Source organism: Marmota marmota, unplaced genomic scaffold, assembly GCF_001458135.2.
Source record: "Marmota marmota marmota unplaced genomic scaffold, marMar, whole genome shotgun sequence".
NCBI lineage: Eukaryota > Metazoa > Chordata > Mammalia > Rodentia > Sciuridae > Marmota > Marmota marmota.
In genome coordinates, this window is record NW_026000242.1 from 20718064 (window position 1) to 20737072 (window position 19009).

Below are 19009 nucleotides of genomic sequence, written 5' to 3' on the forward strand. Positions count from 1 at the left end.
AAAAGAAATTCAGGGGAAAAAAATCTGTGGATATTAGAGGTTAAATATCCCTAGTGTACAAATCTGAAATCTGAAATGCTATGAAATTTGAAATTCTGTGCAAAGTCAGCACTCAAAAAAGTTTTACATTTTGGAACATTTAGGATTTTGGATTTTTGGATTAAATGTGCAACTAGCAAATATTCCAAAACACAAAAAACTCTGAAATCTGAAATAGTTTCAGTGCCATATCAGATTAGGCATATACAATCTATATCAAAATATCATTCAATAAACATTAAATGTGCCAAATCATTTTTCTCATTCTTCTAGGTATTAAGAAAGAACAAACTTTCTCTCCTTAACTCTATACCCAAGTTGCCATGCTTCCTTCTAGATTCAAATCCAAGATTATCATCCTTGTTCCTAAAACACAGAAACACATATTCTAAACTTGCTCCTCTTCAAAGTCTCAACATTTCTTTCTTTTTTCTTTTTGATACTGGGGATTGAACTCAGGGGCACTCAGCCACTTAGCCATATGCCCAGCCCTATTTTAGACACAATACCTTTATTTTATATGGTGCTGAGGATTGAATCCAAGGCCTCATGAATATCAAGGCAAGTGATCTACCACTGAGCTACAGCCCCAGCCCCTCCCAGACCTATTTTGTATTTTATTTAGAGACAGGCTCTCACTGAGATGCTTAGTGCCTCTCTTTAGCTGAGGCTGGCTTAGAAATCCTTCTGCCTCAGCCTCCTCAGCTGTGGGGATTACAGGCGTGTGCTACTGCATCTGGCTTCAACATTTCTTGAAAGCTTCCCATCATCAATGGAACATATGTTAATCATATGTTTAAAAATAGAAATCTAAGTTTTACATTCACCTGATGAATGTAATCAGAGAGAGTACCAAGACAATTTGCTTCTCATTTCTTTTGCCAGCTTAATAATACCATCAGGGCAATTTTCTATGTTTACATGTAGCTTTTTTTATTAGCTATGGGTCGCTGCAGTTTTAATTTATTGTGTGATAAAAAGAGCTTACAATAATTTTCAGAACATTATTCTTTGAATTGAGGATTTTAAAGTAGAACAAATGAAGTAAAAATATTACTATGCTTTTCCTAATTCTAGATACATAAATGCAATGAAAAAATGTAACCAAATTAAATGCAAGTTGGAAAGGAGAACGCTTCATATAAATAATTGGTGGTAGAGATGTTTAGTTTCCTGCTACAATTCCAATCCAGAATTAGTTTCTAAAATAAAATGCATGGAAAATCTTCTCACTTGAATCTAAATGCAACAAATATGAACTAGATATTTAGTTCCTTGTAACTTTCCATAAAAGTTCCACAACTGTTTTGCATAGATTATATTAGGGATTCCTGTGTGAGTGTGCCAGACAAATTCAGAGAAAGGCATCTTGGTGTTTGCTTTCTTCTGTTCTAAGCAAATTCAACATTTTACTTGAATTATTATGCAAAGTAAATATCTATAAATTAGTATTGAAATAGAAAAATATTAAGTTAAAAATAGTAGAAAGGCAATCTGAAAACCTATTTAAGACATTTCCCCTACACCATAACAATGGTATAAAACATTAACATGACGCTTGATAGGATCCACAATAAAATAAGAAAATGTCTGTTCATGGTTCTTTGTTGAAGGGTAGCACACACCAGTAGAATCCTAAAAAAGACAAACCTAAATTATTTAGTATACAATTACATTTAAATGATAATCAACATATTTGAATATTATATATTTTTTGTTAAAGCAACATGAAACATACATACATCCTTGGCAATAAATTGGCAGTTAACTCATATTTTAAAATGTTGACCACATAATCTATTATGCTAGATGTATGTCTGTATTAAACATACATGCCTAATTCTTGTTCTTAAGGAATCTATAGTTCAAAGGGGAATTCCATCATTTTTTTAAAAGTGCTTTTAATATGCTAATATACAAAATTTAGCAGTTTTCTCCTATCTATATATATATTTTTCAAACATGATCTCTATGTGCCACATATTTCTTTTATATTGTGCCCTAGCCCAGCATACAATATACAGTAAATACAGTAAATATTTAATAAATATTAACTAAGTGATTTTTGAATGAAGATACTTAGAAACTGCTTTATGTGTAATATCTTTTGTATGATACTAAAATTCAAGTATCAGATTCTGTAATATAAAGACATTTATGGTACTCATTTATTTGCGGTACTCTTATTTATCTGTATTCTTCTCCATGAAGTCACAGATTTAGCTCTATAATTAGTAGAGAAAATTAGATACAGACAATAGGAAGCATAGAATTAAGTTCAAAGTATTCTCCAAACAAAATCATACCTTATATCAACTTTTGACAAAACACTAAATATCACCCTTTTTTCACCTAGTCATAAATGTCCTAACTAACACACCATTTGTAGCAAGTCTATTAACAAGAAGTAACTAAATTATTTGGTTGTAAATTTTTGCTCAATACTTACATAGGCTGTGACTTTAAAGATAGAAGAAGTAATTTGTATTTTCTTGGTTTGAGGATGCTTTCGAACACTAGAAAAGAAGAAAGATACATTTAAAATATATAACAAGCTTACTTAAAAATAAAATTTAATTAAGATTAAAAAAAAAAACCCACATAGATAGCCTACAGTGACAAAGAGCATCATAAGGATGTGGGCCAAAGTAAAAGGCCAAATCGTGGGGTAGGTGGGATATAATGGCTGGTAGGAGTACAGGAAATTGTGAATGGACTTGCAGGGCTCTGGATGCCAAGTAGGCAGTATAAAGTTTTGGGAAGCATACTCAGATCAAGAAATAGCCTTGAACTTTGAATTTGAGACATCGGTGATTGAAGTCAAACCACTAATTTAAATCTCTTCTAGGTAAATGAAGAAAGAACAAAAACTTCATGCAAATACATATTTGGATATATACTAGATGCATCTTGATTTCATGTTAAAAGAGTGATTTTTAAAATCAGATTATATGGCATTATCTCCAATTGAAAGGACCTAACAGAATCAATTGTCTTGGATTCCAGACTGCAACTATGAGTTTACACAGAAACTTGACACTTAGGAAATAGATAAGGTGTTCTGATTATGCAGGTAAATAGACCAAAAAGAAAACTTGGCTTTGACTATTTGACAATAGAGTTAATAAAGACATCTTAAAGCCATTAAAATTATATGTATTATGTATAAAATAAGGATTTTTATATTGCACTTTAATGATCCCTTTTGTTATTTAGGTATTATTTTGTTTTCAAATAGAACACAAAAATATAAAATATCCAACTAAAGTGGTTCGAAAAGGTTGACATCCAAGGCTTTATCCAAGAATGGACAAGGTCAATTAAATTGAAATAATAGAAAACCAAATTTTACAATTAGGTGCGCGGTCAGTCTGAGATTCAGATGGTGAAATGACTATACCAGGTCACATAAACAATTATTGGATAAAAAGGGATTTGGAAAAGTCAGATTGAAGTATAGATAGCTGTAAGGGATAGATAAAAACATGCGAAAGAATTAAACAACCTAAATACAAATGCCAGTGGTACCACTGAGCTGTTATTTTTTACTTTGGACAAGATTAACCTCTCTGAAACTCAATTTTCTCAGATGTAAGCTGGACATATTATGGTTTCTTTTAGGATAAAAAAATTAAATGATATACATGAAGATAATGAATATAAAATAATATATATGAAAACTTTATATGAAATTTTTATCTTCATGAAATATATGAATATAATATGTATAAAATAATATATATGAAAACTATATTATAAAAACTTTGTTAAATCTATTGCTAAATTATATCATATAAAAATAATTTTCTCTTGGTAGCTCTCAGTTACTCTCCCTGAAGATTACCTGTGGCAATATGAAGAGAGTAAACAAACTAGGGATTGAGGAAATAAACAACAGACATACATTTTATGTTGTCTACATACAGTATTCATACATATTTAAAATGCCTTAAAGTTTGCAAAATATTATTTAAAGGTCACATAACTTAGGCATTATTTTGCCAATTTTACAGACAGCAGAAGTAGAAAAGTTAAATGAAATGTTTAAGAAAATCCACTATAAGCGACATTTCTGGGAACAAAATCCAGATGACTGGGAGATCCATTCCCTCTCTTCTATACATCTGCTGTTTATCCCATACCTATATACCCTCTAAATACATATGAATCAAAGGTATTATTCATATGTAATATGAGTAGGTAAAATTTAAAGGAAGATCCCCCCCCTTTGCCTACTTTACCAGGTGAAAATATTGCTAACTGTCTACTACATATGTAAAAATAATGGGAACAGAGAGGGGACGAGCAGGAAGAATGTAGACTGTGTGGAAGGGGTGTGTGTATGTGTGAATCTGCATAGGCCTATAGATGACCAGCCCCAGCCATTTTAGGGTTCCTGATTCCTAGGTGGTTTTCATCTCTTTCATAGTTAAACCCAGGAGTCATATGATTAAACTGATTTCCAAATATTTCTATGAATTGGGTCAAGGTAATTTTATTTTTCTAATGCCTAAGCTATACTACAAGATGAAGATGGCATTTAAAAATCTGTGCTTATCCAAGGATGACCATAACCACCATATATAAATATTCATATATACCCATAGCTAGGTGGCTAGCTCAAAATAAAGAACATATGCATAGTTATATCTAAATCAAAACAATATGGGGGTGGTATATGGTATAATCATGTGTAAAATTTATAGAGTTATATGTATACTTATGATTTATTTTTATACATATTATTATACATATTATTACTATATGTAAATTGTCTCCATAAATATATTATTTAAAAAATAAACTACCACTTGCATATTACTAGAAGTTGATTCCTAACAGAAATAAATCATATTATTCTATTTTATTTCTTATGCTAATAATATCTAAGAATTTCTAAATTAATTTAAAAAAAGTAAATTCAGTATTACCTGTTCTATATCTCTAAGGGAAAAAAAAGGAAATGTAAAACAATAATCATTAGTGTCTTAAACTGTTTTACTAATAATTAACATTATATCACATCTTTGGGCTTCACTAACTCCCTCGTTAGATAATCATAAGTTCCTTTTTTTTTTTGTGATGCTAACAATCAAACCCAGGGCCTTGTGCATACTAGCCAAGCTTAAAATTATATTCAACATCTATAGCTATATCTATATATGTATATGTTGATATAGATATATTGATCATATTAATGGTTAGGAACATCATTTGTGATAATTTCTGAGAATTTGTCTCATACTGACTCTAAACTTTAGGGTTAAAAGACTATATTGTAAGCAACACTGCTCATTTTAAAAAACAGGAAGCCCACTGCTTAACTAGCATCTGAAAGCCATAATCTCAGTTCAAATAATAAAATTTTATCTGGGAAGAATAATTGACTTGGGAGAACTCTCTCAAAACTTTGGTAAAAACATGTATTTAGGGGCTGGAATTGTGGCTCAGTGGTAGAGTACTTGCCTAGCATTCATGAGGCACTGGGTTCAATCCTCAGGTTCACATAAATAATAATAAGTAAAATAAAGGCATTGTGTCCATCTAAAAAACTAAAGCAATAACGACAACAACAAACATGTTTATATTTGAAAGAATTACTTGCTTATTAAATAAAATGGTTCTTAAGTATTACCTACTTGATTTAAAGAAACAATAACCTTCAAAAAGAAAGCATTTTTCAAAACACTTAAAAGACGTATTTTATAGGATCTGTGATAATAGATGAGGAAAAAAGTATTTAAAAAATATTTTATTCAGGCTGGGACTGTGGCTCAGTGGCAGAGCGCTTGCCTTGCATATGAAGCACTGGGACTGATCCTCAGCACCACATTAAAAAAATAAATAAATAAATACGAGGATTGTGTCCATATACAACTCAAACAAAGATTTTTTTCTTTTGTTTGATTCACAATTCCTAAAAAATCACACTTCATAGTGTGCCCTTGACTTCCATAAACAAAGAATGGATTTTGCTGGAATACGTTGTTTATAATGTTTATCTGCAAGGGCAGATTAGATCCTGTAAAGCAGCTGCTGCATGTTTCATTAGAAAGCTAGCAGAGGTCTTTCTAATATATGCAAAACACCCAAAATTCAAGTAAATAAATGGGGAAAAAATACTTCTTTGTTAAATTAGCTTGATCAGATGACTTGGTTGGATATGTGGCTCAGAATTCTGAAAAAGTACTAAAGATACTTCAAGACCCACCTTACATATTCCTTGATAACTACTATATCCACCCACTTTATCACTACCAATAGATGACAGGCCTTAATAAAATAACACAGCATTTGACCAAAATCAGCATGACCAATATGAGGAAAGATGTATTTTATAGTACATATAGTATTTTATAGTACATATAGTGCATGTGAAAAACAAACTTTTAAGGGACTCAGATCAATTATCTAGTCAACTGCTTTGTACTGGCACCTAAATCATCTTTTTTAAAAATATTTTTATATGTAGATGGATGCAATACCTTTATTTATTTTTGTGTGGTGCTGAGAATTGAACCCAGTGCCTCACATGTGGTAGGCAAGTGTTCTACCAATGAGCTACAAACCCAGCCCCTAAATCATCTTTTTTTATATTTATTTTTTAGTTATCGGCGGATACAACATCTTTGTTTTGTATGTGGTGCTGAGGATCGAACCCGGGCCGCACGCATGCCAGGCGAGCGCGCTACCACTTGAGCCACATCCCCAGCCCCGTCCTAAATCATCTTAAATAAGTAAATATTTAAACATAATTTTCTACTGAAGTGCTTTGAGAAGACCATTTCATTTCTCCTTGTTCAGCAAAGAAATTCATAAGTATGTTTAAACTTGCACCATTAGGAGAAATATTTAATGGTTCTCAAAAGCACTGCTCCACTTGGGCCAGTCTCTTTCCTAATCTCCTCTAGAATGGCAGACTTGTTATGTATCACCTTTAAACTGGCAACAGAATGGTCCTCATAGACTTCATTCCATCAAGACTTCCCTGATGGCTCATACCCATACAATATCCTCTTTTGAACTTCTGGGGTATTACTTACAGTATAAAAAGTAGCAAACATTTGCCTATAAACAACTGAACACTTGGGGCTGGGGATGTGGCTCAAACGGTAGCACGCTTGCCTGGCATGCATGCAGCCCAGGTTCGATCCTCAGTATAATACACAAACAAAAATGTTGTGTCCGCCGAAAACTAAAAAATATCAAAAAATTCTCTCTCTCTCTTTAAAAAAATAATAAAAATAAATAAATAACTGAATACTTGATTACATAAATAATTTTACTTTAAAGATTTTAAACAATTCCTTTACTATTATATGTAGTTTATTGCAATTTCTTAAGGTCAAGGACTATTTTGTTGTTCCTCTTGTAGCCTGTTTAGAGCCTAGTAGAGTTCTGTGAATAATACTGATACTTGCTGATTACCTGATTAAATGATTCTACACTTACTTTTCTTGTAAGATGTCATGAATTTTGACTTCTCACTTTATGAGTGGTCATTACTCTTTTCTACTCATACTTTTTCTTAGCACCCCCAAAATGTAGACGAGAATCACAAGTAAGAATTCAGGAATGGGAATGTTGGGAAAAAAGCAGTTTCTGCAGTGTTGAGGACCTAAAATTATATCTGTTTCAAATATCTCCAACAGACCTTTGGTCTCCACAGCACAGGTAGTGAGGAATTCTACAAACTTCATACTGACAAAGGGATCCACCAAGGCACTGCAATGGTAATGGGGTACTTTTTGTGTGAGCATGTTGGGGGTACACTAGGTAAAGACTTCTGGTCTTTAATAGTACCAGAAGTGGTCTACAAGTTTTATACAAACTGTAAATTATTGGGACAGAAAATGTTTGATGTAGGCATGTATATACTTTTTCTGAAATTGTATTTCTAATGAATCTGTTTCAAAAATCTATGTAATGACACCTTTTCATTAAAATCAGATACAGATTATAGAAATATTTTTGTTTTTAACACCATATTAGAAATAAAAAAGTAAAATAAATCATGTAGTTAGATATATGACACAGGGACTAAATATAGGAATTAACTTGTTGAGTAAAGGAACAATTAAGAATCTGATAAAAGTTAATTCTGTTATTTTCCTAGTGAAGTAAAATTATGTACCTAAACTCTGGAACTCTCTGCTTCTCATTTGTATCCAACTTGTCTATAAAGATGATCTAATACCTTCATAATTGAGAAAACCCTAACAAAGAACATTTACTTAGTTAAAATAAGAATAAGAAATTTATAAAGTTTTAATCCTCATTTGATCTGCAGTAAAAGAGAGGGAAACAAAGAAAGTCTATTAGAATTCCTAAAACCAACTATATAGCTTTGGGATGAATTTGAAAAGGTAAAGATGACACCTAAATGAAAATTCTTCTATTTCTTTAGAACAAAGAAAATAATTATTACCTATTAGTCAAGTAAACTCAAAATCCTGAGGGATCTTTCCTTTGTGTGCCTTTGTGATTTAAAAAGAGGTGAGTCAGTTGGGGAAACCTGGAAGATGGCAGTCCATAATAAGGGATAGAATGGGTGATTGGTCTAACTGAGGAAACAAACAAAAGAGATAGATGAATAATGAGAGGACTTAGAATTAAAATAGAGAGAATTCTAGAAATCTTTCTAACTTGGAAAAAGGGGAGGTGGTTACAAGAGTGGGTGAGGTAGTGCTACTTCTACACACTCTGGTGATTAATATTATGACAAGGAGGTAATCCCATCATGATTACTTTTCTTTCTTTTTTCGAGACAGGGGTCTTACTTTGTTGTTCAGACTGTCCTCAATTCCTGGATTCAAGTGATCCTCCCACCTCAGCCTCCTAAGTAGCTGGGACTATAGTAATAAACCACCAAGTCTGGCTCCTACCATGGTAAACAAACCATTTGCTGTATTAACTAGAGATTTATGTATTGTGATCTAGCAACTTTACCTCACCAGATCCTTATAGATAAGTTTTGTTGTTTCCAGGTATGGATTAAGCACATCTTCATACTGACAAAGGGATCCACCAAGGCAAAGATGTTTAAAAAGACAAAACAGGAACTCTTCTCTGTCTGGTTGCCTGAATACTTCATATTTTTCAGAGTCTTCCACTAGCAAAACCTAAGATGATAAATTAATACTAATGTAATATAACCCAGGATTTTAATTTTTAAGTTTTTAAACATATCAATTTACATATTTAAAAATAATCTTATTTATTTATTTTTTTTAAAAAAGAGAGAGAGAGAGAGAGAGAGAGAGAGAAAACTTTAATGTTTATTTTTTAGTTTTCAGCAGACACAACATCTTCGTTTGTATGTGGTGCTGAGGATTGAACCCGGGCCGCACGCCTGCCAGGCGAGCGCGCTACCGCTTGAGCCACATCCCCAGCCCCCTTATTTATTTTTTGGTGCTGGGGCTCAAACCCAGGGCTTCACTCATGCTAGGCAAGCACTCTCTGACTACTGAGCTACACAACTCTGGTCCAATATTAAACTTACTTTAAGAACCAATCCTGAGGCAATTGGAGAGAATATATTTGTGATCTGCACTTATTTTGCCTCCATTTTTTCATTAGGTCCTAATATTGGATTAAAGGAATAAATGAAATTTTAAAATATAGCAGCCAAGTCTTCCTTTATTCTAATTTTTATTTTTAGTAATTATTTTAGTGCTATAGTATTTTTGGTGTTAAGTCACTTCAAATCTTATTAGGAAATAAACTAAAGTATAAATGAGAAAACTGCTCCATTCCATAAAGTGTTTCACCTTTGTTTCTATCCAGAGGCTAAATATTAATGGTCATTTTCTAAGCATTCTCACATTATTTGTTTGCTTTTAGAGATGGGTTCTTGCTATGGTACCCAGGCTGATTTTTAACTCAAGGGTTCATGTGATTCTTTGGCCTTAGCCTCTTGAGTAGCTGGGATTAGTGTCTGGATCACTACTTTATCACTGCTTTCTTTATATCCCCAGCAGGTACTCCAATTTTGAGCCTGTCAGGTGTTGGAGCTTCATATCCACCTTTCCTTTTCCTGGTCCCTCTAATAAGATTACTTTTTACACATCATATCTGTATATTGACTCTTAATCTCCTGAGACCTTGCTACCACTTTCAGAAAACAATTTGACTAGGTCTGATATCAAGGATTTTTTTTTATATCATTGAGCATTACAGAAAACATGCATTTACTGACTATAGGTGATGAATGTATGCTATAAAAGGTGAAAATTATAAGTAAATAACACATTTTAAAGAATTGTTTATATTCAACCTACTTTTAAGAAGAATGTGAAATAGCTAACAATAAAACATAGATACAGCTGGGTGTGGTGGCACATGTCTGTAATCCCAGCTACTTAGGAGACTGAAGCCAGAGGATCACAAGTTTGAGGTTAACCTGGGCAACTTAGCAAGACCCTGTTTTAAAATAAAATAAAAGAAAGAGGCTGGAGATAATGCTCAGAGGTAGATTACTTTCCTAGCATGCAAGGGGCCCTAGGCTCAATCCCCAGTATTGCATCAAAATAAACAAAACAAAAAAAATTTAAATATAAATACAATAAGACCAAAGTAATGAAAGACAAAAATTTATTTAAAAAAACCTCAAAAAAGTGGGACAAAAACTCTTTTATATATAAAGAACTCTAGTGGATAAAGCTTTAAAAATCATGTATAATACTTAACACTATAAGAAAATATGATGAGTTATATAAGAATAACTGTCTAGTAGCAAGAATTACATTTAATTAAGATAATTAATTAAGCTTATTTACAACCTCTAAGGAAAACACAAGGTCATCATATAAGAGCTATTTAAAGAATAATAAACTCTATGGTGTTGTCCATATACAGTTTATTTATAATGACTGATGAAAGCCAAGGTTATGTATAATAAAAGGGAAGGGGAAGTAATTCATGGTTTATTGTCTCTGGGCATGCTACATGTAACACTTATACTTTTCCACTTCCTAACTTACTCCTTTCTTCCTTCCCTATAAATAAATGATGTAATATTAAAGCTTTTGTTTATAGTTACTTAAAAATCTGAGTACTAGGGTGAACAAAGCAATTAGGAGTTAACACATTCCCCCTCCACTACATTCTGGTGATTGAATCTAGGAGTACTCTGCCACTGAGCTATATTCCAACCCCTTTTATTTCATTTTGAGACAAGTTCCCACTAAGTTGTCCAGATTGGCTTGGAACTTGCAATCCTCCTGTTTTGACCTTCTAAGTTGTTGACATTACAAATATGTGCCACTGTACTTAGTAATTAATAAATGTTTATAATGAGCACTGTCATACACTGTACTGATTAGACTGCATAATTTTAAAATATGACAACTAAAAAATTTTGGAATGAATATTAAAAACATTATATGACTATTCTCTCTTCCATTTATATACAGTTCTCTGGCTGTACAGCCCTGAGATGGCAGATACGCAATGGTTAACATTGCATATCTGAGTCATAGTCAGGAAAGAGGCTATTATTAGTGCTTACATTACAGTGTGCCAATAGAATATGTATCAGTCACACAATGTGTGTGGAGGAACTTTTTAATTCAAGCTAAAACTGGAAATAATAATTATTATATTATTACTAATAATTATTAATACATTATTATTATAATTATCATTATTTTCAGCCAGAAAGTAACCAATTAAAAGACCTTCCCTTGAGCTGGGGATATAGCTCAGTTGGTAGACTGCTTGCCTCACATGCACAAGGCCCCAGCACTACCAAAAAAAAAAAAAAAAAAACCTTCTCTATTGCCATGGAGTGGCAAAGAACATAAGAGCAAAATACATAGGCAATTAGCAAGAAAATACTGAGTTCTAGCACTTTAAGAATAAGGGTGCTTGACATTCCTGGCAATAAATATGACAGCAGTCAGTTTTGCAGAGTATTACATTGGAAAAACAAATCCTCCTTTAAAAGTTCATTCATTGATGAGGTCCTTTCTATAGAAGTGATGGTAAATTCTCTGAAATTAGAGGTAAGGATTTTATGCCAGAATGGAATAATGGAAGAGGGAAGAAGGGAGAAAGAGAGCTGAGATTATCAGTATTCAAAAGGAGGGAAACCCAAATCAAACATTTCCTAAATGGTAATTTCCAGTTCTTAGGAAAGTAGAAATTAATGTCAATCCCCATTGTATTTATTTCATATTAGATATAAGCATACTTCATTTCAATAAGTTAATTTCATTTCCTTCTTAAGCTAAGTTAAAAAGTTCTTTTAGGTGCATTCTAGTGTAGATTAATGTATAGCTGGGCTGGATACCTCTCTTTCCCCAACAGCGAAGATTTCTGTGTTCAGAATTGTAAATTAGCAGCTGCACTAGTTCATTCCAATTTGGATTTGTAATATATTAGATTTGTATAATCTCCCTTTTCTCTGTTTTTTAAAATTTTTTTTAGTTGTCAATGGAACTTTATTTTTTGTTTATTTATATGTAGTGCTGAGAATTGAACCCAGCCTCACACATGCTAGGCAAGTGTTCTACCACTGAGCTACAACCGCAGCCCCCTCCCTTTCCTCTTAATGGAGAATAGCAGTAGTTGTTGTTAATATAACAAGTTTACTAAGTGCCAGGCATAGTGCTAAGCACTTTATGTGTATTATCTCACATAATTCTGACATTATGCTTATTTTACAGAGGAAAAGAAATCTTAGACTAAATATCATGATAATTAAGTGGCAGAGCCTGGTATGCACTGATGTCTAGGTTCAATAATTACACATATTATATATATTTTATAATGTTAATACATTTCACTTTAACAGCATTTCATACTTTCTAAAAAAGTACATTTAAGTATTTCCTCAATTCATTTTTCAATGCTTTTAAGAAGAAAGTATCTCTGTGTTATAGATTGAATGATTTGCCTGAGGTTATTATATTGTAAATAATAAATCAGGAATTAGATAAATAATACATGTATTTGATTCCAAGTTCAGTGTACCTCTCACTAAAACAAAATTTAATTTAGTTTATCAAATGAGTTTGATACTCATTTTGATACTCAACCTAACCACATTGAGTTGATCTTAGCAATAAGAGAGAGAGAAGTTTTTACTCAAGGATTTATTTTTATTTTTTATTTTGGCAGTATTGAGGGTAGAACTCAGGGGGAATTCTTTCTCTTAGCTATAGCCCTACCCTTTTCTATTTTTTTTTTTGAGACAGGGTCTTGATAAATTGTCAATGTTGGCTTCAAACCTACAATTCTCCTGCCCTAGCCTTCTGAGTCTCTGGGATTACAGGTGTGTACCACTGCATCCAGCACTACAGGCACATATTTGATATTTGTTTGATAGGCCAAGAGCCTCAAACTAAGCACACTTTTTTTATGTGACACAGGGTTCTTACATTACTTTAATATCAGAAAAATAGCTATTAATTAAATAGGCAAGTTTCTCTATCTCTTCATTGTTGACATGTTGGGCCAGATAACTTTTTTGTGTGTGGAATTTTGAGGAACTGTGCTGTGAGTTATATTTAGCAGCATCCCTACTCATCAGATATCAGTAGCATCCTGTAGAGAGCTACTGAAAAATATAAAAATAAGTACATTGACAGTAAAAGTGCTATCCAAGAATAAATGTATCAATCTAATGATTATTACTGATCATTTTTATTAACAAGAAGTACTTTATGGGCTTTAAGCAGGCAATAGTTTTTGACATTTTGCATTTCTTGAAATAAGATTTCAATGTGAAATTTAAAAATTCTATACTTACTTTTTGTAACTCATCAGAAATTAGAAATGGATCACAAAAAGAATCTAAACACTTAACAATATGACCATTGTCTCGTACAATATCTTCATCATATAACCGATTAAAAAATGACATTGAAAGCTGTGTGCAAGGAACATTTATAGCTTCAATTTTTTTCACTTCAGTTCCTGGAAAAAATATTTTAAAAAGAGATAGATAAGTTAATTTAATATTTTCAGTTCTAAAATAAATCACAATGCAGAGACCTAAGAAATAACCAAATATGACATTTTGATATACGTTGCATGAAAATGTTTTGGTCAATGATGGCTATATACAATATGGTGGTTCATAAGATTTAACGGAGCTAAAAAATTCCTACTGCATTTTGATGTTGTAGATGTCTTTAACATCATAGTGCAACGCATAACTCACATTTGTGGTGATGCTGGTTCAAGCAAACCTACTACACTGCCAGTCATATAATAGAATAACATACAATTATGTACAATACATAATACTTGATAATGTCAATACATGACTACGTTCTGGTTTACATATTTACTGTATTATACTTTCTATCATTATTTTAGAGTGTATGCCTTCTATTTATTAAAAAAAGGTGAACATAAAATGTGCTGTTTTAAGCTAGAAGTAGCTTTATACATCTCATGTTTATTGCATCTCTTGATTATAGCAAGAGGTCACATTGAAAAAATTGACCCATACCATCTAGATTTGTGTAAATACACTTTTATAATGTTCATATTACTAAAGATGAATTTCTCAGAATATATTCCATTGTCTAACAACATATAGCTGTACTTAAAAGACATATTAGTTTGGGGATTTTATTAAATTCTTATTTTGCAGCTTATTTGTTTTTAATTAATAATTCAAACATTATAACAAAATCTTACCATTTCAGGACTAGAGGAGCTAAATTGGAGAATACTTGAAAAGTAAGCACACTTTTTTTATGTGACACAGGGTTCTTACATTACTTTTAATATCAGAATTGCCTATAAAAGAGGAGGAACTGCTGAGCATGGTGGCGCACACCTGTAATCCTAGAGGCTTGGGATTCTGAGACAGGAAGATCACAAGTTCAAGGCTAGTCTCACAAAAAAAACAAAAACAAAAAACAAAGAAACTTCTTTATGTGATCTTTGGATTTGCATCATGCTCAATGTTTTATAATCTGTACCACAAAATTTTAGTTAATGGATCTTGAAAACATTTTCTTATTTAAAATTTTCTCCTTTGTGATCTCATTTATAGTGTTTATTACAAAAAAGTTTCCAAGCCAAAGTAAATTTCAAAACAGGCTTAGTTAAATTATCACAAGTTCAGAATTATAGAAATTTGAAAAAATGGCATTTTGTCTATTTTTCTTTTATATAGCTTTAGTTTTTCTCCTTTCTACCTCTTCCCCAATCCCACACGTATTTCCTGAAGGTACTTTCAGGAATGGATTTTCAATTACTAAAGTTTCCATTAAGTTACAGAAAGGCACAGATTAAAATGAATGTTTTTATGATTATATCAAATAATTATTCCCCCTCTCTTTTATGTACACACATACACACACATTTACTCAGATATAAGAGGATGGTATTCATTTGTTCAAAGTTTTAAGGAGCTTATAGACCTAGGTGTGGTGGCCCTTGGCGTATCCTCTTCCTGGATACTTTTGCTAAACCTCTGACCTGAAAAGTAGCTTGTGCTTAAGAAGAGTAATTAAAACTGGCAGTTGTTTGCACTTCCTATTTTGGCTGTCCACCTAAAGTCATGCTAGGACCTGTTGCTGTAGGTTATGAACCTTAACTAGGCTAGTGTGGAGACAAGAAGGATGCCTGGAGCCAGGAACTATGTATGCCTCAGTAATTGCAAAAGCTATGATGCCAAGAGAAGCTCCTTTTGTTTCAGAGGCAAAATCCTCTTGGGGATAGATAAATTTAAAAGAACATAGAGAATGATAAATTAGTTCTGAGTATTGTTGAAAGATTAAAGACAAGAGCAGTATATAGCAGGTCAGTGGTTGGTGGCCACAGGATGAGGGACCTATGACACTGGGACACATGCCATTTTAATAAATCTACCTCAGCTCTGATTTGGGGAGTGGCAGGAAGGTTTGGTTAGTAAGAAATGGTAATTAAATTCAAATCACTTAAACTGAGGCATGAAAATAGCATTGCTATTGACTGGATTATATGCCTTAAAAATTTACATGTTGCTCCTCAGATACATTGGTATTCAGAACATACAAAGAACTCAAAAAATTTAACACCAAAATCAAATAACCTAAACAATAAATGGGCAAAAAAACTAAAAAAGACACTTCTCAAAAGAAGAAATATAATGGTCAAAAAATATATGAAAAAATGTTTAACATCTCTAGCAATTAGGGAAATGCAAATTAAAATGACATTGAGATTTCATCTCTAGTCAGAATGACAAATGATAATAAATGTTGGTGAGGCTGTGTGAGGAAAAAGGTGCACTCATACAATGTCAGTAGGACTGCAAATTAGTTGCAAGTACTCTGGAAAGCAGTATGATGATTCCTTAAAAAACTAAGAATGGAACCCCCATATCCCACTTCTCAGTATATAACCAAAAGATCTAAAATCAGCATTATATGGTGACACAGCCAAATCAATGTTTATAGCAGCACAATTCACAATAGTCAAATTATGGGACAAACTTAAGTGCCCTTTGAACAGATATAGAAAATGTGAAAACACACACACACACACACACATAAAATGGATAAATAAATAAATATATATATATATAAAGATATATATATAATAAAGATATATATTCTATACACACACACACACATATATATATACATATACATACATATGCATACATATGGACTCCCTACACACAATGGAGTATTACTCAGCCATAAAGAAGGATGACATTATGGCATTTGCTGGTAAATAGACAGAACTAGAGATTATGCTAAGTGAAATAAGCCAGCCCTCAAAAGTCAAAGGTTGAATGTTTACTCTGATATGTGGATACTAATCCAAAATAAGGGGAAGGGGGGATAAAGAAACAGAAAAAAGATCAATGGAGTAGATGAAGGGGATTGAAGGGGAGGGAGGAAGAAGGGTAAGGAAAAAACAGTGGAATTAATCTGACCCAATTTTCCTATGTACATATATGAATATACCACAGTGAATCTCACTATTGTGTATATCCACAAGACACTAATTTAAAATAATATATATATATAACTAAAGAGCAAAAAGATCAGTAGAGGGAAGGGAACAGGGAGTGAGAGGAGGGGAGAAAGTGAAGTAAGGGGTACTAAATTAGAATCAATTATATTCTATGCTTTTATAATTCTGTCAAAATGACTTCAAATGTTATGTATAACAAGAACCAATAAAAAGAAGACATTAAAAAATAAAAATAATGAATTTGCATGTTGAAACCCTAATTCCCAATGTGATAACATTTGGAGTTGGGGCATTTGGGAAGTAATTAAGGACAGATGATGCCATGGGAGGTCAAGGGGCTTCTAAATATGAATTTATGCAACACAATTCAGTCAATAGCATTTCACTCTTAGTTACCCAAAGCCATTAATTACTCTTCTCACATGCAAAGTATATTCATTCCATTCCAACAGCTCCCCAGAATTTAATTTACTCAATCATCAATTCTGAAGTCTAAAGTTCAAAGTGTCATCTAAATTGGATATGGGTGAGATTGAGGTATCATTCACCCTGAGGCAAAATTTCTCTCTAGCTATAAACTTGTGAAATCAAACACATTATATGCTTCTAAAATACAATGATTGGATGGACATGGGATAGTCACTTTATTTTGGCAGTGGGAGAGAGAGAAATGGAAAATTAAAGAATGGGTGATAGGTGCCAAGCAAGCCCATAATTTAGCAAGGCAAATTCCTTTGGATCTTAAGGCTCAAAAATAATCCTTTTTTTGCTCTATACTCTGCCTTCTGAACCCACAGATGTGATGGTCTCAACTCTGCCTGGGTGGAGGCAAAGCCCTCAGGCACCAGGTGGCCCAATCCCTAAGGTTTTACTGGGTCAGCTTGGCTCTGCAGGGTGGCACTGAATTTGAGGCTTTGGTTGGAGGCTGTCTGGTCTGTTGAAATGGAGGTGGTGGCCCTAATGATCTCTGAATTGCCTTTGGAGTCTTCCCTTTTCTTGAAGACTAGTTCATATTTGCAGTCAAATAGTGGAGTCCTATAGGATCTAAGAGGTCCAACACCCTTCATTCATTTCAGCTTGCTTTTTTTTGACCCCTTTAGCTCAAACTAGCAGTGTCTTCACTGGTACAATTCCATCTCTATTCCTGGTTTCTGAAATCTCCTCAGGTAAATTTCTGATTTTATCACTTGCAAGTTCTACCGTCCATAAAGCACTTGAACACAGTTCAGCCAAACTATTTGTCACATTATAACAAAGAGAACCTTTCTTCCAGTTTCCAATATAATGTTCCTCATTTCCTTCAGAGCTGTCACTAGAATTGACTTTAACATTCACATTTCTAGCATGTACTTAAAAATTCTTCGAGCCTCTACCAAGAGGCTTCCCAAGCCACTCTATACTTTTAGCTATTTGTTATGGTAGCGCCATATTTCTTAATGATATATTAATTATATTATAGATTAATATATTAATCTATTCTAGAATCTGGGAAATCCAAGATCAAGGTGCAAATGATTTGGTTCCTGACTTGCAGATGGTTGATTTCACACAGCATAGAGAGCATTCTAGTGTTTTTTCTTATTATAAGGGAACTAATTCCATAAAAAAGGTCCCATACTCATGCCTTCATCTAAACCTAAATTCCTCCTAAAGGTCCCATTTCTAAATACCATCAAAATGAGGGTTTAGAGTTTACACATATGAATTTGGAGTGGGGGCATAACTCAGTCTATAGCACATGCTAACTTGTTATGTAGTAATTTTATAAAATTTTATCTTCAACATTTATAAGATATGTATCACTATGACCGCATAAAATTAAAATGCATTTTCCCCACTAATAGTAGCATTATAAGATGCTAGATGCTTCCTATACACATATATATATATATATATATATTTTTTTTTTTTTGTTTTTTTTAGTTTTCAGCATGATGACACAACATTTTTGTTTGTATGTGGTGCTGAGGATCGAACCCGGGCCGCACGCATGCCAGGCGAGCGCCACCTGCCTGACGCACCATCCCGCCGTACGTACCAT

At 32.9% G+C, this 19009-nt stretch overlaps 1 protein-coding gene across 1 annotated transcript in view; it reads right to left on the reverse strand.

The window, feature by feature from the left end:
* Window positions 1-946: 946 nt before the first annotated feature.
* Cfap300 (cilia and flagella associated protein 300) overlaps window positions 947-19009 on the reverse strand; it is a 31056-nt gene continuing 12993 nt past the window's right edge. Inside the window, exons 4-7 of the mRNA XM_015490061.2 lie at window positions 13793-13959; window positions 8989-9161; window positions 2489-2555; window positions 947-1674 (exon numbers count right to left, since the gene is read on the reverse strand). Coding sequence (XP_015345547.1) covers window positions 1546-1674; window positions 2489-2555; window positions 8989-9161; window positions 13793-13959 — 536 coding nt within the window. The 3' untranslated portion in view covers window positions 947-1545. The remainder of the gene's footprint in view (window positions 1675-2488; window positions 2556-8988; window positions 9162-13792; window positions 13960-19009) is intronic.